Below are 19,665 nucleotides of genomic sequence, written 5' to 3'. Positions count from 1 at the left end.
AAAGTCATTTCCGAGCATATAGCTATCCACCATTTTCTAGTTAGGAAAGCTGTGCTTTCTGTGTTACAAAAACCTATGCAGCAACTTAATTATTTGAAGAACAACCAGAGCCACTTTTAACAAGATTAGTATTTCCTACAGGGGATGATTGATTGTCCATAGAACGATTTAGTTGCCAACATCACTTTGGAAATCTGGCCTTGTTTTGATTTACGTAAGCAACAGTTTAATTCTTGAATAAATTTTCCTAAATCGTTGAAAAGACACAGGAGAGCTTGAGTCAGTGTTGATGCACAACTGCCCCATTTCAAAGTGAACACATGTGAATCATCAATGCGTGAGCAGAGTTGCCCCCGGAATACGTGGGCAGGTACCAGGAATTCATACAGTCCTTTGATTAAAAGGAAGTAGATTCGCTTTAGTCGTGTTAGCTCAATTAGATGTTGAGCTTTCCTAAACCAATATATTCATGATCGCACAATTTCACTGACTTCCTGATCCAATGGGCTAAGCCTTTTTCATGGTATAATGTGGCACAAAGGGCTGACCTGTCAAGAGCAAATATAAGTCGAACGTTCCATTACAATTCCAGTGATCACTAAGCTGAAGTTGTTCATCACAATATGGAAAGTAACCATTCAGCTCATCTGACCTAAACTAAGTTACTTTGCTAATAAAATTCATAAGTGACGTAATTTAAAACTTTCTCCCAATGAGCATGTTTACGGACAGGCCAGGGAGTATACAGACGTTAACCACACAGCTCATTCCAAGAGGCTCTTTCAATAGTGTTATTGATTTTGTTTCCTTACATAGCACATGAAAAGCATGAAATTATATGGCAGCATGAGAATTTTAAAGAACCCTATATGCTGGTCTACTTAGGACATCTGTTTGAAACATTAACATTAGGAAACACAAACCTATTCATTCTCTCTCCTCCCACCCCCATCTTTTTGTTATTTTAGACAAACAAAGGGGATGCACTTGCCAACCGAGTCCAGAACACGCTGGGAAACTATGATGAAATGAAGGATTTGCTAACTAACCATTCTAATCAGAATCACCTAGTGGGGATCCCAAAGAATTCCGTGCCCCAGACTCCCGTCAACAAAACCGAACCGAGCTTTTTCCCAGAACAAAAGAACCGAATGCTCCCACCTCACCAGGATAGCACTCACCCCTCGGCACCAATGCCTCCTCCTTCCGTCGTGATACTGAATTCCACTCTCATACACAGCAACAGGAAATCAAAAGCTGACTGGCCACGCGATAGTCATAACGCTAGTGTTGTCTCAGCCAGCCAGGCCTGTGGTCAGCCAAACAAGCCGCCGCCGTCTACACAGGACCAGCCCCAAGCCCGACTGGAAGACTTCTTTGTCTACCCAGCAGAACAGCCCCAGGTCGGAGCCGTTGAAGAGTCAAACGCGTCTGCAAAGGAAGACAGTAGTCTCAAATCCGGTGTAGGGGATACATTCAAAGAAATCTTTCAGTCCGTCTCCCCAGAAGAATCTGAATTTACAGTGCAAGCTCCTGGGTCTCCCCTAGTTGCCTCCTCTTTGTTAGCTCCCAGCAGTGGCCTTTCAGTTCAGAACTTTCCACCAGGGCTTTACTGCAAAACAAACATGGGGCAGCAAAAGCCAACTGCGTATGTCAGACCCATGGATGGCCAGGACCAGGCACCGGACGTCCCTCCGACACTGAAACCTTCCATTGAATTCGAGAACAGCTTTGGGAATCTGTCATTTGGATCACTCTTGGATGGAAAACCCAGTGCAGCCAGTTCAAAGCCTAAGCTGCCAAAGTTCACGATTCTCCAAACAAGTGAAGTAAGTAATTTTTAAAGTTTTGTTTTGTTTCATTTTTTTTTCTTTTTAGTTCACTGCTCTAACCTCTATAATCAAGTATTCACAAGCGGCTCTTATTTACCTTCTCGAGCCTTAGATGAGACTCTTCAAGGTCAGAGTCTGAGTCTCGATCTTCTGTCGCTTGTGACTTGACTGATTACCATTCTGCAAATACAGTTAAGTCTCCATAATGTGGAATGGCAACAGACAAGGTCAGTCTGAGTGAATGAAAAGTTGCACTTATAAAATAGTTTCAGAGAGTGCACTTGTAGTCGTATGTACAAATTAACAACACTGGAGATTATAATTGGTCGTAAGCAGTGTGAGGTCCACGAAAAGATTGGGAGTCACCATAGGCCTTCACTAGAAAATAGCATCTCATAAGCATAAAACACAGAAGCTCCTTAAGGTACAAGAATGTAAAAGTGTGATTTGCTGGCATCGGAAGTGGAAGGCATTCTTTAAGAATCTTAGTTTCTCGAGTGCTTGTGGGGCCATTCCTTGGCAGGATCCTAACGTTATCTTCCGTGTCCCTCAGTCTTCCCTTCTGCACCAGCGTCTTCCACAGGTACCTCCATCGCTCTCTTAGACTACCTTGATCCCTTCTGTCAAAGCCAAAGTCATTGTGCTCAACCACAATCCCACTGGGTTTAGAATGACTAAGTGTCCTACCCATCTCAGGAACCATTGCCTTATAAAAGAGAAGTCGGAGGGACCCAAGCGTCTCCCAAAGGAATGACTCGCTAATGATTGGATCCCAGGCCTTGTGGCTCCTGGGTGGGGGACATGTGTGGGGTGCCCCTCAGACACCACCATGTAAGCGGCTGCCTACTGCACCTCCAGCGCTTGATTGGAAGAAACCACTGCTTTTAGATTGGATTCCTGTTACTGGTGCCTAAAGGCTTGAAAAGACACAGAGGAAGAAAGTAGGTTGAAATTCTTACTCTATAGGAGGCACAGACAGTCGGTGTGACTTGTGGCAGATTCCAAGTTAGCGGTGTCTGAATTAGAGAAGTCTGCCCGTGTGTGCCCTGGGTGTCGCGCCGTTACTCGCTACTCACGCTCGGCAGACACGGGGACGGCGGAGGACGGTGGGACCACGGAGGGAGGGCGGAGCGGGGCTGTCGGCTGTATTTTCGGAATGCATGTTTTTCATATCGTTTCATCTCTGAGGCGGTTTTGCTTCTTGTATCATCATCATTCATGGAGTCTTGTCAAGCTTCCTCCTAAGTATCTCTCCAGCCCGTCCCCTCGTCACCCTCCCTGCCTTCGAGTGCCCGTGGGCCCCTGTGACAGCCCCCCAGCCCCCCGCTCTCCCTCCCTCTGGTCTCACCTCTCTTCCAAACCATCCTCCATCCAGGCTGACCTAATGGGCAGATCCAGCCATGTCACTCCCTGCCTTGGATTCTTCCGTGCCTTCTCATCGCTTCCCGGACAAGGTCCAGGTTTCTTAGTCCCGCATACAAAGCTCTTCACTCTGATTCCATGCTCCTTCTCTGACTTGCCATTTCACCATTTCTTCACATGTGGACGCAGTCCCAGCCACGTGGTGCTACGTGTGGTTCCCCGCCATGTCATGCGTTATCCCGCTTCCTTGCTTTCGTGCCTGCCGTTCTCTCAGCCTAGAACATCTTTCCCTACCCTCCCTTGTTTTCTGGTGAAGTCCTGTTCCTCCTTCAAGTCTGCTCGATTGTTCCTTTGCCTGTGAAAGCTTCCCTGACTCCCCCAGGCTGACCGCAGGCTGCTTCCTCTGGGCTCCTCTAGCGCCTTCTGTATGCTTTGACTGGCACTCACTTCGTGTACTGTAGTCACTCGTGTATGTGTCTATCTCCTCTACTAGACTGTGAGCTCCTGGAGAGCAAGGAACGTCTCCTTCTTCTCTGTATCCCGAGCGCCTAGCAAATGCCTGGCATATGGTAGATGCTTAATAAATGTTTGTTGAATGAATGAAGTTCAAAAACGGTTACTTGAGTACCTTTTCTCAGCCATGGTGTTGATCAACTAACACGAACCAAGGTGAACGAATGCTAGAAAATCTATCATCAACTCTGTCTCTTGAATCATAGCCTATCTGCCTGTGTCTTACTCTGCTCTGCTCCTGCACAATCGTTTGGAAATCCTCATCCTAATTTCCACTGGATGACTTCATACAGGACTACAATGCTTAAAATCCAAACAGAAGCCCACCTCGAGAGAGGAGTCTAATGAGAGGCTGGGATATCGCTCTTGTCCCTTCTCTTGCCCTGATATCCACGGCAGTGCCATCACTCAGGGCTGGTCTGGGAATGGCACTGGCCCATCAAGAGGTCTGTCAGCCTGCGTCCATACCTCGTTAGCCAAGTGACAGGTCACAGACCCAGTGCGATTCACTCCCTTGTAATCCTCTCTCTTGTACATTCACAACATGGCTGACCCAGATTCAGAAACGACTTCATGCTTTTTTTTTTTTCTCAATGCTCTGGCACACCAATGAGAGGTACATTTCCAAAGAGAGTCTGAGCTGTCTTCAACTCTGGAGATGATGATCCAAGGAGCTGCCTGTGTGCACGCAGCCTTTGGTGACGGTACAGATAGACTTTGGTATAGCCTCTTACGAAAAATGGGTCAGGTGCAATAAAGTCATGATGAGAGATCAGTGGAGAGAGTACTTATTTTAAAATCTAGGTCTCAAGAAAGGATTTGAAAGAGGGGTAGGACAGAAGCTTAGGGCCCTAAAGTCAGGAGAGTGTACTGGCTTCAAGGGTAATGTGAAAACCGAGGATAGGGCGAAAGGAAATGAGAGGTCCGACAGCCTGCCCAGGAGCTTACAAGGGTGTAGATTAAAATGTGGGCATTAATATAGACAGGGTGGAGCGTTGTGGAGCTCTGTACCTAATGGCGTTTATGTGGCTGAAACTCTGACCAAGTCTGGAAATTCACCCCATCAAATCTTGATGCACTTTTCAAAAGCACTCAGCCTGCGAATTCAGCCCCAGTCCCTGGCGCCAAGAGGTCCAGGCATTGGGTTCTGGGTCCCAGTCAAAGCAGCCATCGTTGATGAGTGGTAGCATTACTCCTTAGAGTTACTGCTAAAAGGGCTTGTCCGGAGAGCAGTCACGGGGTCTCTGTGAGTATCCCATTCTGTCCCTGGCTTTAGTGAGAGAGGCCGACCCATGTGTTAGTGCAGTGCATGGGGGGGGGTGTTGAATGACCAGAAAAGAGCATTCTACGATGCACAAATAAGCAGATACCCATATACTCGTGAGTTGAGAAACATAAACTATTACTGAAATGGAATGAACGTGTGTGTGTGCCTACGTTTGTTTCTGTGGCTATGCTCTTGTGTAGAGTGGGGAAATTTTAATTATGGCCCATCCTCGAAACATTTCCTTGCCTCTTAGAATTTTTGTATCAATGATAGGGATTCTAGGAGTCTAACCGACTTTATTGCAAAAGGTTAGCTTTTCAATTGAAGCATGCTTTTGGAACAAAATAATTTGTTTAAAAACTTAGTTTTACAGAATCTACCAACATTCCAGGCAACTGCGCCCCACCAAAAAAGAAAAAAAAGACTGATGTGTTCTGCAGTTGAGCATAGAAGAATTTTCTGGGAACTGTATCTGAAAACAGTAAAAGACCTATTTATATCAAGTGGAAACTAAGGGTAGCTTGCAGATGGTATTTTATTAGGAAATGAATTTGTTAATAAATGTAGCTTCATATGTGATTTCATGACATATGTTTTTGCTTACGTTTCTCATTAGTATAAAAATCTTTTGGTGTGGCTAGCTTTGCATTTGGGTGCAATTCGTCGGTAGGATTGTTTGGGAAGTAAATAATTGCATGGAAATGAAAGGATCGATGACAGGTAGTAAGTATTTCCAGCCTAGGCCAATAAGCTTTCACAAGTACAATACTAATGGGGGGAGCGCCATCCCCATAAAGGGTCATTTGCCTTACGTGCTGCCCTTGGCTGTGACCTCAGGCTATCTGAGGCTCCAATGCCTCAAAACTAGGAGTCTCTTAGAAGAGTTTAATGAAACTGATACGACTGATGGGATCTGGCTTTAGCTTATTTGAGTGGCTGGCTTTGTCAACCAGCTGAAAAGTTGTGGCCCACGTTTGTGACTGTGCCCGTTTTGGTTTGTATCCTATGCAGTGAACGCCGTGGGTGTGATTAGTTTTATTTATAGGAGGTAGATAGGAAGCTCAAGTGCCTTGTGTGGGAACTGCGGAGAAGGCTGGGAGCTGAGCATTCCTGTGCTGGATACGCCCAGGCAGCTCTGCAGAAGCCACAGAACAGGAGGCCGTCGGCTGCCGTGCGTGACCAGGCCGAGCATTGGCCACTTGATGTAGCTCACGAGTTTATTTATTTTTTGGCCTGTTCTTATGGAAGTGAAATAGTATCCAGACCGAGGCTAGAACGGGTCTTCTTCCCACCCCATCGGGAATGAAGGAAGGTCCCTCTGCAAGTCCTCCCACTTTCCGGGTGCCCCAGGGCCTTGATCTTAGCCCGTGTTCCACCGAAGTGTGGCATCCGGAAAGCTTTGTAAACCCTCTGCCAGTCGGGCGCCTGGTGGTTGCTTATTTTTGCTCTTTGACTAACTCTTCCAACTGCACGGCGTCACGGGTGTTAAAAAAGTCACTTTCCTTCCCATACCTCTTCACGCCCCCGTAACCGTAGTGTCTCCCGAAGCTGACGGAAGTGGCCCCAGCCGAGCATCTGGAAAGGAGAGCCGGGAATGCAAAGAGAACACGGAGCCTTGCGTGGTTTGTGACGGAGGGGTCAGAGGTGCTGCGTGACTAAGAAGGGTGTCTTGCTCCAGAGACATCAGCTTTTCCCCTCCATCCTTTCCCTGGGCTCTTTCTGGTTCTCAGCCACGCTCTCCTTCCTCGGTGCCCCTGCTCTGCGCTGTCCCTTGCCCTGCATTTGCTCGTCAGCACTAGGCCGAATGACGAGCAGAGCTCAACTTGGGATCTTGCAGATCCCCAGTTTTGTTTTGTTTTGTTTTGTTTGTTTTTTTCCTTCTCATTTCCTCCAGTCCTGTTCTTTAGCATCTGTATTTTCCTTTCAAAGGCTGGATGTGAGCGATTCTAGCCCTTGCGTCCTGGAACAATGTCTGCTATTTCTTGGTGTTCTGTGCTTTTAAATCCCTTGTCACTTTTAACATTCTTTTGGTTGGAAAGACGCCAAAAGATTGACTTAATCTTATTCCACAAGGAAAAAAAAACCTTTAGTTCCTATACTATTGCAAATTTAAGTCATCCTTAATAATGACACGTTTTAAAATGTCACTCTTTATTCATAATTTCAGTGAATCTTTAGAAGATACCTGAAAGTCAATCTTATGTGAAGGAGGACGTACTATACTAGCAAGTAGGGTTTGGACAATGTCCTGCTGAGCTGTGGGTTCCACATCTGGCCTTGACTCTCTCTGTGAACTTGAGAGAGCGATTTTGCCTCTTGTTACGTGGGGAGTTCACACTAGCTCACCAGTGACGTTTCTTCCAGCTGTCGGTCTCTGAGGGCGGGCCAGTCCTTTGTGACAGGCCCAAACCTGCCTTGTTTGTGAAATACCTTCAGTCGTTCCTTCGTCACCCACACCCCACCAAGAGTCTGGAGACAGCGTGGAGGGATGTGAGCCCTGCCCGCACCGGCCTCTTACCACCATCCCTCAGAACGCCTGGGGAAGTTTTAAGACTAAGTAACTAAGGGAAAGCTAGAATTGGATCTTCTTTGGGGATTGGATACTAGTTCAGCCCAGATTCGACTCATTTTTTAAAAAAGATAAACAGTTATCTGCTGTACTTCCCTGGAAAACACCAAGCTGTGAACTCAGGAAATCACCTCCTAATCCCTTTGTCGCCACCCACTCACATCACGAAAGATGGAGAACTTCTATTTTCACATTACTTCTCGGAAAATACTTTGACAGATTCAGTATGCACTAAAGTGATAAGCTTTTGTTATGTGTGTTCCAAATCATCCTGTTATCACTGGATATATCGATTAGCTTAGTACATTCTGAGCCAGTCATAAAAAACAGGCTGCTCACATTCTGTGTTAAAGAATAAGAAAAATTGACAAGTAGATAACCATATTGATTCAACCCAAATAGTGAATGCAAAGGGCTTTAGAGAGGAGTTATAACTCTTTACGGCTGTTGTAAGTCTCTTTAGTATTTTTTTAATTGATGTGAGAACAAATAATCTTTAATTAACCATCTTTTTATGAAGTACTGTGCTTTGGTTACCAAATGGACTTTATAGTATCGGTGACTATAATAAAAACCTCTACCATTTCTACTTTATAATTTACAAATGCTTTCAGGTATGTCATCTTATTTTCCCCCAGCTGTATTGAGGTGTGATTGACAAGAAACAATTGTGTATGTTCAAGGTATATAAGATGTTTTGATATACGTGAACATTGTGAAATCATCTCTACAATCAAGCGAATTAACACACCCATCACCTCATATAGCTGCTGGTTTTTGAGTGTGTGGGGAGCACGCTGCAGGTTTGCTCTCTTTGCAAATTTCAAGTATACAATACAGTATCGCTAACTGTAGTCACCGTGCTGTACAGTAGATCTCTAGAACTTAGTCATCTTGTGTAGCTGGAGCTTTGTACCACTTGACCAACGTCTCCCCTTTCCCCCTCCCTGCAGCCATCTAAGAGAGTCCAGGATTGTCATCATTCCCTTTTCGTAGGTACAGACTGTAGTCTGAGAGAGACTTAGAGTTTCTTGCCTGAAGTCACACAGCGATCAAGGGGCTCTCCAGGGACTGGAAGCCAGGTCTTCAGTGTCATTTCCTCAATGGCATTTGGTGCCCAGGGTGCTACTATATATTTATGGGTTAATTTTCTCAAAGTAGCTTCTCTGCTGGCACAGAAGGGGCAAGGGAATAACAAGCTGAACCCAGCTTCAGTTGAAATCCCCTGGCTGGGTTCATATTTCGAAAGTCTGGGGCCAAGCATACCAAAAGAGCAATTTTTCTTGTGGTATTACAGGTTACAGTCATGTGTTTTTCATTTGCAAATATGGTGAGAAGTAGTGTTTTTGCAATATTCCTAAATGAGTAACATATGACACAACTTGTTAGAGGACCTTTTCTTGGTTCATAAAGTTTCTGAGTTTTTGCCTGTTTGGTAAGATGACTTTAGCAGAGCGCTCAGACAACATAGCTCCAATCTGGATATCTGGGGCCGAAACACAACCACGTGGAGCTAAACCTGACATGTGACTGAGAGGTCAGTAAAAAGCGGGCATGTACATGATCGCTATAGAAGGTACGAGTAAGACTTCTCTCAAGTGTTTGACCCCCCGGCCCCACGTAGACGGATGGAAACAGCTTACAGATCATCAGATTGCAAGAGTAGTTAGCAAAGGGCAGGCAGGATCCCTGGCTTTTATTCATAGGTACTACATGGGTGAGTCTCCCTGGACGTCTACGCAAGAACACAGGTCATCGGCGCGGACCATCTGCCCAGAAAGTCACTGTGAGCATAAGCAAGCTACGTAGCTGTGAAAGGTCTTTGAAAAATGTATAAGACTCTGGAAATGGAAGATATATTCATTTGCTGTTGATGCCCTAACAAAGTGTTATAAGCTGGACGGCTTAAAACAACAGAAGTGTATTCTCTCATGGTTGTGGAGGCTAGAGATCCACGAAGGTGTCGGCAGGGCTGAACTCCTTCCACTTGCTCTACGGGCAAACATTTCCTTGCCTCTTCTAGCTTCCAGGCGGCCCCTTGGCTTGGAGCAGCATCGCTCCCCTCGCAGCCTTCGTCTTCGCCTGTCTTCTCTGTATGTCTCTCTGTGTCCTCTCCTCTTCGTGTAAGGATGTCGGTCATCAGATTTAAGGCCCACTCGATATCCAAGATGATTTAATGTCTGGCTCCTTAACTAATTACATCTGCGAAGACCAGATTTCCAAATAGCCACATTCTGAGGTTCTGGGTAGACATGAGTTTTGGGGGGCCACTAGCCATCCCACTATGAGAAGGGTCATCCTCCACTTCCCAGACTGGGAATGGAGGGAGGCTAGGCAGGGTTCATTGTGAAAAACGCAAGCCCGTCTAGAGGAGGGCAGTGGGCTCCCCCATCTCAGAAGCCACTCAGGTTCAGAGCCTAGTTCTCTAAGCTCTTCAGCTTGACTGTGCCTATGAGAGAGATCGTTTCTGTGGATACATGATTAAAGTACAACTGCGGAAAAGTGATTTTTAAAAATCTTTTAGAATTGTAAGTATAAAGGCTTTTTTTCTGATTAAGTAATAGAGAAGAAAAAATTTGTTGATGCAATTGACTCCATTATGAACTAGTGCTTACGTGGGCAGGCTTATTCTGTGAACTAAGTTATTTTCTGTTCTGTGGGCCATCCGGTCTGTCGCAAGTACTCCACTCTGCCATTGTCATGTGAGAACAGCCATAGATGGTACCTGAATGAACGGGCACGGCTGTGTGCCAGTAAAATTTTATGTTTGAATACCAAAACTCGAATATCATGTATTCCCATGGGTCATGAGATGTTCTTTTGATTTCTTTCAACCATCTTAGAGGGTAAAAACTATTCTTAGTCTGTGAGCCATACAAAACCAGGCACCGGGCTGAATCTGACTTGGATAACTTAGTATTTCAACCCCTGGACTAGATCTAGACAAAGCTTTAGACAGCAAGATACCTTTGGCATCCTCTGCCTGTCATCAACAGGAAGATGGCTTTGAGCAGAGAGGGGAGAAAGGTCAGTCCTGTGGCAGGTAGAAGGCAGAATCCTAGAGACAGGAGAGATGTCTGTAGTCAAGGTAGAGCTGGCCCCTGGACTAGATGCTCTGCCGGGTCTGTACAGGTAGGTAAGAAGGTTCTGCACCCAGGATTGGAAATTCCTTTCACACGACAAATCACATCACCATTCAGGAGATTTCTTTTTCCTTAGTAACTCATGAGGTGACGATGATTTGTCTTTTGCTGTCTTAGAACTGGAGTGCTTGGACTCCCAGGGCACTGAAGCATGGATTTGACTTGGGTGTGGAGTGATTGGGATTTTTAAGATTCCAAGAAGGGCAAGTCCTCTTGCACAGCCTGAGACTTTGAGTTAAACAGTACGAAAGGACTGATGGTCTGTGGCAGCCTGCACAAGCTCTTCGCAGCTGACCTTGGGTGTGGGGGGGGGATCTGTGCACGTGTCTCCCTGGGAGGCCTGAGAAAGCCAGTAGACTTCTAGGAGGAGAAGGCCAGAGAATGATGGCTTTCTTGGTATTCCGTGAAGTTTTTCCCGCCTCCAGGGCGGTGTCTAGGTTCTGAAGGACTGCTAGGAGAAAGGATCTATCTCCTTAAGACTTTAAAGATGAAAGGAGGTTGAGCTAAGACTTCAAAAAGCTAAAATATGTGGGTTGATGGAAAAAAGGAAGTCAGATCTTAGCCAGATCAAATGAACTGAAATAAAGCCTTAGAAGTTGGTGGAGTTTCAAGGGCCATGCTCCTGTGAAGGAGGGTGTCACGATAGTTCTCTGCTTGAAGTATGTACCATAGAAGAATTGTTATATCTGTGTTGTAGTTTCATTAAGTGGGTTGGTGGTGGAGGAGGTAGCTGCCATCTTTTACAGTCTCGGGAGTCACCGTTCACACAGGCTACATCTGTGAACAATGACTTCTGAAGCTGGTTTTAAGGAAATGGCACTGGCTTTGGAGCAAAACTGCTGTTGGACCTCCCTTTGCCTGTCAGCATCTTCTTCATTCAGGGCTTCAGGCATACTTACCGGGGAAGCTGGCGTCCTCTCAAGAAAAATGGTTTTGTTGGATATTTGAGCACAACATTTGGTGCAAGAAGAGACATAAAAAAAAAAAAAAGAAACCCACGTGTAATATTTTGAGCTGTTCACATTGAGTCTGATATTATGAATTGTGATGTCTTAAATCTGAAAATATTGTCATCTGCATCGTTGGAAAAGTTCGTTAGAAGAGAATGTCTATAAGACATAGCTTCTTTTATCTGTTTATTTTATTCATTCATTCATTTGACGAACTTTTATTGAGTACCCATTGTGTGCCGGGCACTATGCCAGGAGCTTGAAGGCTGAGATGATAAAGACATGTTGCCAGATCTGAAGTAGCTTAAGTCAGGGGATGTGGACACAAAAACAGAAAAATCACAGTGAAATGTAATAGATGATTGTTGAGTATTCTTTGGGAGTGGAGAGAATGGCTAAGACTGTCTGAAGTGTTCAGGAAGCCTCTTCAAGGAGGTAGTAACGGGTGTGCTAGCTCTTGAAGCGTGATTGGAAGTTGTCTTGGTGCAGTGGTGGTACGAATGTTTCCCACAGTGTCAGCCCACATCAGGCTGTACATGGGCCTGATGACTCCTGAGACGCAAAATAACCCACTGTGTTTGGGGACTTCAAATAGAAGATTGGTTGGGAAGATTGGGGTCTTGGTATCAGCCCTAGGTGTTGAGGAACCTTTTAACGGTCTAAGTATGGCAGGTTATGTTTTAGAAAAATCATGCTGGTGGAGGGATTGGCTGGGATTGCCAGAAGGGAGGAGCGGGCATGATAGGGCTGGTGAGGTTTGAGGCAGAAAGAGCACTGAGCAAGCTATTAAAATGTTCCAGGCCAGAAATGCCAGCAATTTGAATTAGGGCCATTTTTGAGATTTTTAAGTTTGATTTGATGAGATTCAGGGACCAATTAGATGGGCCACTGAGAGGAAGCTGGCAGAGAGGGTCTAAAATGACCTTGAGGTTTCTAGCTTGGGCGGTCGGTAGATGGTGACGCCGTTACCCAAGATTCTTTATGTTGACACCCAAATCTTCACAAAGCAGGTAAGTTTTCTCTATCTCTTTTATTGTCATGTTGTCATGATATTATAGGCTTTGAATGTCATGATATTTGATTAGTGTTTGCACAGTGCTTCTTGTACAAGGCTTTGTACAAAAAGTCATGGTTATTTTCTTATGCTTCAATAAAGTATTTATTTCCTGTAAATGGTCTTTTTGGTTCTCTACTTAAAAATTAGTATCTTGACTCAGCAAGATTCTAGTACGTCAGAGAACATGGGAAACTATGCTGGATGCTTTCTGAGAAATCACAAAATTGGAAGTGACAATTTTCTATAAGTCATGGAGTGTATTAAATATTACATTATGTTTTGTATGCTGTAATTTTTGAAAATTAAATGAACGCATTTCCAGTTGAATTTCTCTTGTAATGATAGTTGTGGACTCTGCTATGATCCTTCCTGATTTTTTTTCCCTTTAGACTCATGCTGTCTCCACAGGGAACATGCTTACAATGGAGTGGTGGGGGAACTTTCCACTCAACACTATCCTCCTCCCAGCCATGATATAATCTTCAGGGAGAAATTGCATCCTTTGATTTTGGTGGCGTTGGAGTAGGGTTATTGCGACTGGCTATTTAGATAAATTGTTACCTTAAAAACTGTTCAGCTTTGCTTCCTTGCCTTTATTTGGTGGACATGGTCATTGTCTTTTCAGTTAAGGTCATGAATTTCTGGTAGTGGAAGCAGGAGAAAGGATCAGAATTGAGTTTACAACTTGTTTGCGCTCCATGGTTACTAGGATTGAAATTGTGTTTTTCAAATACAGGAAAAGATCATAATGTATTTACTCGATTTTACTTATCTACTCCTCTTCTGTCCTCAACTGTTTTACATTCTCTCTGTAAGTCCTCCATACTTCCTTATTTGGAAATTCTTCTACACGCAGACTTTGGGAGCTGAGAGCCTCACTTTTTGGCGGTGGCGAACACGGAAGCCAGGTGGGAAAAGATCTCACCAAAGGCCTCGCTATACCCAGTCACGGAGCTGAACCTTGAACTCTAGACTCATAACTCTGGACATTAAGTTAAAGGAAAAAGTGGTCAGTAGCCTAAAGAACAATGGTACAGTTTCTAGAATTAGAGAATCTTCATGCTGGAAGGACTCTACAAAGCCAACCAGTGCAGCTGACTTCCTAGAGATGCATCAGTCTGTTATTAGGCTGCACGTTCCTCACTCAAGAATGGGCAAGTCCTTGAAGGCCACAAGTGAAACCTTCATCTGAAAGTACTTGCACCAAAAATAATCACGTGCAACATGGAACTTGGCCACTTTACACAACTCAAAGATACAGATAAAAGTTTCTTCATTGGGATGTTCCAGCAAATATATGACCCATGTGAAAAAACAACATCTAGTTTCTGTATTTTGACTTATGAAGGAAGAGGCATCCCGACCACATAAATATGTTCTTTTCACCTTCTGGGAGGAAAAGAAAGGAAATTGAAGCTCCAGTGCGTTATTGAATCTTCCTGAAATTAGCCTGTAGAGTTTGGGAAGATCGAAAGATTGAAGGCCAATGCCTTCTACACACACAAAACCAAAAAAAGGGACACTCTGCATTTGCTTCAGCGCTGGCTCAGCTCTTGAACAGAGTTAGTCCCAATCCCTGTTCAAAATATCCATGTGTTCTATATCAAAGCTTTGGGACAGTAAAATACATAATGAGCTGGGAAGAAATTACTGACGAAATATTACACTTAGCTTGTGGATTTTAATTGCAACATAATTTATTATATGATTTTCATAGGTAGACATAAATACATTTCTTCTCAAACCATATAACAATATAACACATAAAAACCATGTAATAAAATAAGCAAAATTGTACTTGATCACCGGTAAGAAAAGATTACTGTAATTTTTTTTTTAATGGCAATCTGATAGTGAAGTCAAAGTGGCATAGGAGAAAAAAAGATTTCACTAATAGAAGTTTAAAAATTGCATCTTCATAAATCAAGAGGATATAGTACTTAGAGCTAGAAATAACAGTGTTGTGCTTCCTGTTTTGAATACGCCATTAGGCATTTTTGTCTTTGCATTCCTATTTAATCTGTACGGCATTATTTATTCCAATAATTAGTGTTAATTTTCTTGGCAGTAGGCAATATAATTACCTTTAAATTTTAAATGGGATAAAAATGCCTTGAGAACATGGTTAGGAAAACTCTTAATATTTATTTTCAATTGCCTCTTTAATTATTCATTTATGTAGTATCGGGGGGGGGAGAAAAGAATCTTGAAAACTGGGAGGCCACTGACCGAATGACATCCCAGATGATGGCCTGGTTTCCTAGTTGGTTGAGTAACATCCCGGACAGCTAAGACCTACCTTTCATTTAGATCAGCCAATGCTGCTTTTTAAAAATTCTGATTGGTTCTCCTTAAAATAAGTCTCTATCATCATCCCTGTCCCCTTCCCTTTCCAGATATGTAAAATCCTGAGGCTGTAGCTCACTGAATTACAAGCTTCGAACCCTCCATTCCCCAGACAAGGAGGCACTTACTTTAGTTTATTTGAAGCCTCTTAGTGCCATTTATGTGACTCTTGATTTTGAATATAAATATGAAAGCGATTATTTTCTTAACTATATAAATTAATTAGAAAGCACTTTTTAAGCTTAATAAACCCTATAATTCTGAATAAGCATACTAGTTTCAAAGAAAATCAATGTTTCTAAAGATGGGAGGAATAGCACTAGCCTGCTCTGAGCCATTAGGAAGAACAAAAGCGATCTCAAGGTAACATTGGTAGTTATTCATTCATTACGTAGTGAGCACAACTCTGTGCATAATGTAGTTTCAGTCTTTATGGGGAACTCGGAAATGTTAGAAGAGATGACTGGGTTTTTGCCAATTCCAGCCAGAATGCTTAGTACAGAATAGGTGCTCATTAAACACTTGCTGAATAAGTGAGTGAATCCCTGGAAGAAGTGAAGAGTCCATAGTATGTCTGAGGCAACTGGAAAACAGTCACAAGAACATGCGTCTACTCTTACGGGGTAACAAGGTACAAACAGAAGGGTATTTTGGGTGCAGGCATTTATTGAAGACGAGGGCCTTGAGATTGACCAGCCAGCAAGGCTAGGACTTGAGGAGGTGAGCCCTCTAGGTGAGGAGGGGAATTAGATGACCAAAGATGAGGAGTAGAAGTAAGAACAGTTTGGATAAGGAGCAGCCAGTCACTGAAGCAGCCTTGTTTGACCTTGTCAGGCACCCCTGATGTGCAGAGTATGGTGCTGGGGCATGGGGGAAGACAGAGTTGGACAAGATCGCGCCCTACATTCAAGAAACTTACCTCTCGCAGGGCGACTGACATATGCGCACAAATAACCACAGAACGAGACCGAATCCTAGGGTTCCAGGAGCCCAGAGGAGGGACAGGGGCAGGCTGGCGGGCAGATCGAGGATGGGTCTGGGGAAGCATCACCATCTACACCAGGTTCTATGAAGCTCTGGGATGAAATCGTGACAGTTCATTATCTTCTGAGGCCACAGACCTTTCTGAGAAGCTGATGAAACCTCCAGCTCCTTCCCGCAATGGACAGATCCAAACACTTGTGTATATAATCACTTAGATTTCCTGAAGACCATCTGTACACCTTCCAGGGAGTCCCTGTACCCCAAATTGAGACCTCTGGCGTAGTGGGGAAGAAAATGGCTTTGGAATAGGGTAGAGCCACATTCAAATTGCAACTCCGTCACCTCTAGCTATGTGATTTGGCCAAGTTTCTCAAGCCCCCAGTCTTGGTTTTCTCATCTATGAAACAAGGACAATAATACCCATTTCAGAGTATTGTCTCAGCAGAAGTCACATGGTTACGTTGCCAGGTGCCAAACACATTCCCCTTTTCAGAATACCATGTGGCTATGTATGTTTCCCCATGAGCAGAGGAATTGGCTGCAAAACTAGGTTATTTTATTAAGTGCTGTCTTTCTTCCGTGCATTCCCACCAACCAACAAGCTATTTGTTTTAAAATAATCCCCAGTATGTAACAGGGAATGAGCATATGGAGCAAAATTAACAGGGAAATATAATCCCACACTGGATTCCTAGGATAAGCAAATTCGAACACGAGCCTAAGTGTTCTCTTCTGATGTTGTCCATCACAGTGCGCTAGAAGGGTCACGTCTGTGTGCACGCGTGTGCGCCTTTGTCTGTGTACGCGTGTGAATAATGGGGCTTTGTGGTCTCTGTTTCACCCTCCCTTCCAGAGGGCTTTGTGCTTTCACACACACTCAGGTACGCCTGAAACCGTCTTCCCGTATTTCCCCGTGGTCTGTTTTGATTTATTGGTGGGTGCCTCGAGATTTTGGTAGGAGCATCCGGATTCACAGAGAAATACACACACAAACACAAAAGTATACATATGTATATATACACAGAAGCCTGCGTAACAACAGAACAAAAGCAGCAGGTGACAAATACATACTGCAGTTGTACAAACTCATAATGTAGCTTTACAAACATGATGTTTAAAGAAGAAGTAAAAGGAGGATGGCAATGGGTGGTTGGATTTAAAATCAGAGTTACTCAGCTGGTCATCCTCCAGGTGGTTCAGGTTGGCTTTGTATCCTGTGAGCATTTTGATTGCAGGGCTTAAACGTATGCAATCCTAATTTTAAGGAAACCGGTAGAATAAATACTCATTGAGCAAACAAAAGCCCTTCCAATCAGCTTTTCATTGCTTTGCAGTTATTTTCTCCAAAATAAAATGAGTAATTATTTGGAAGTACTTTTAGCACATACGCCATGGGGGCTAGCCTTGTTCCTGACATCCGCGGTCCTTTGAATGGAAGTGCCAAAGGCCTCCTGCCATAACGGGCCACAGCCAAGTGTCATGTGAATCTGCGTCTCACAGGTTACACAGGAAAGAAAGGACTTCCATACCAGCCTGCTCCTGAGAAAGACGCAGAATGCAAGGTCTAGAGAAGAGCGACGAGGTCTTGTGTGAGACTAGACGCTGAGTAGGTATTTCATACATGTATGTTGTTGGAGGGGCAGATGAGTGCGGATGGATGGACGGATGGATGGATGGACAGACAGACGGATGGACTTATGGTTGGATGGGTGGAGGATGGTGGGCATTTCGAGCCAGCCTAGTGATGTAGCAAGATAGAATCTTCAGAACAGATCAAGGCATGGTTACTCCTCATTTACATGGAAAAGGAAACTTTTTCAAAACATGATCCTTGGGATTTGGTTTACAATAGTGAACACTCTGTAGTTTTCTGATCAAATGCTTACGTAAAATGATCCTAACCTGTATTATTTGGCTTTCTTTCCCTTTGTACTGAGAAGCTCCAACAAGTTGATGATTTGGGTAGGTACGAAGTCCTAAGGCTCAGGTGTTGGTGAAGTAGATTATAAGAAACTGTGGTGCTCAGGAAATGGCAAATATTTTGCTATTGTTTTTATCATTATCAGAAAGATAGTCCTTCTGGAAAGACAGTGGGTATGCGTTTGGCTACACCACACCCTTGTCTGAGGTGAACAGGGTGGGGTGGGGTGGGAGAGATCCCAGGAGAACTTGACCAGCAACTAGCTGATCCAACTTGTGGTCTTGGGTCTTCTTGTATCATGCAAGCCGCGTCTCTTTTTCGAGCCGCATATGTCTCGGCTCTATCAGAGGGAGAAGTAACCCCCTGCTTTCCTTTCCTTCAAAGGCTACACGAAAATATACTGAGGTGATAGATCTGCAGGCAGGTACACGGTGAAATGCATTATGCATGCAAGACGAGAGCGTCCCAGATCCTTTTCTGTACCCACTCGAAACCGCATTCGTGTTCTTCTCCATCACTGTGGCTGTGAGCAGGAGTGTATCCATCTGTGTAGTACTCAGCGGCTGAACGGATTGATCATTGAGGTTCAAAGGCGTGTTTTGAGCTCTTGCTTTGCACGTTTGTGAATGTCGAGAGTTGCCCACATGGAGTTGCCTTTGCTATTTTGCTTTCTTGGGAGGAGGGGAGGGTCTGGAGTGATCCTGGAGCGTTGCCGTGTTAATTTGGCCCACGTGCATTTTATATGTTGGTCTCTGGTCTTTCTAAGCACAGAGTTTATATTCAGGGCCTGTTCTCTCCTCTCTTTTGCTAAGTCGTAACTGCAGTTTTTGTAAGCTTTCCAAACCTGGCTGTCCATCATTCCACTCAGCCTTTCTTGCGACAAAACACGAGCCCCAAATGCTTTGCCTATTCCTGGTCAAGGTTTAGGCTCGAGCTAAACTTGTAGTTGGCATCTTGTCTCTCGGAAGACCACTTTTCTGGGATCACTGACTTTTGTTGGCTTTTGAGACTCGGGGAACTGTTTAGAACATTTCTTTTTATGAGGCAATTTTGCCCAATGGAAACTTGCTTCCTGTTGACTTTACATCATTAAAATGAATTTGTGCCTGGCTCACATTAATTTTACCCATATCTAATTGCTCAGAAGTTACCGTGAGAGCCTATGCAAACATTTTAAATGAAGATAGGCTAATGCACAATCTCGATCTGAAAGGCATTAAAAAATTTAAAAGCATCGTCATTGGAGAAGTGATGGGGAGGCTATCCTTAATCCAAGTGGGATCGTTATTGTTAGAAAATGACTAATGAATATAATTGGCCCTTCCTAATCAGAAAGCTTTCAAATTAGAGCCAGCCCTTAGAATTCTGACTTCTTTCAATTCAGTAATGCCCAACAGTTTTGATTTTGAAGGAAGCTTTGGGTTGGCCGCTAAATTTATACATTTAGCTTCAAATGCAACCTCTTTCTGGAGTGTGGTATGTGAGCCCAAATAGCATTTGCTGAGAAACTCAATTCGTTTCTACAAAACATTTTTAAAAGGCAATATAGCAAGTCTGATAAAGGGATCACCTGTAAGTACATCATTAATGAGGTGGAGTCCAATTTCCTAACCCGGGCCTTCTCTTCAAAGCACAAATTCCTGTAACCACTCATAATAGCACTTAGGCACTTAGAACAAATATATACCTGGCCACCTACATACCTATTCGATTTTCTGAAT

The 19,665-nt window shown here is 44.0% G+C and overlaps 1 protein-coding gene across 5 annotated transcripts in view; it reads left to right on the top strand.

Annotated features, from left to right (window-relative positions):
• Positions 1 to 19,665, top strand: part of AFF2 (ALF transcription elongation factor 2) — a 453,109-nt gene that overhangs the window by 153,322 nt on the left and 280,122 nt on the right. For all 5 annotated transcript variants that reach the window (XM_087859684.1, XM_087859681.1, XM_087859683.1 and 2 more), the window contains exon 3: positions 969 to 1,829. In XM_087859684.1, coding sequence (XP_087715810.1) covers positions 969 to 1,829 — 861 coding nt within the window. The remainder of the gene's footprint in view (positions 1 to 968; positions 1,830 to 19,665) is intronic.

This window comes from Ursus americanus, chromosome X (genome assembly GCF_024610735.1).
Source record: "Ursus americanus isolate L20-20 chromosome X, mUrsAme1.1.p, whole genome shotgun sequence".
NCBI classification, from domain to species: Eukaryota; Metazoa; Chordata; class Mammalia; order Carnivora; family Ursidae; genus Ursus; species Ursus americanus.
Note: the sequence above shows the minus strand (reverse complement) of the source record. Positions and strands in the feature narration are given on the sequence as shown.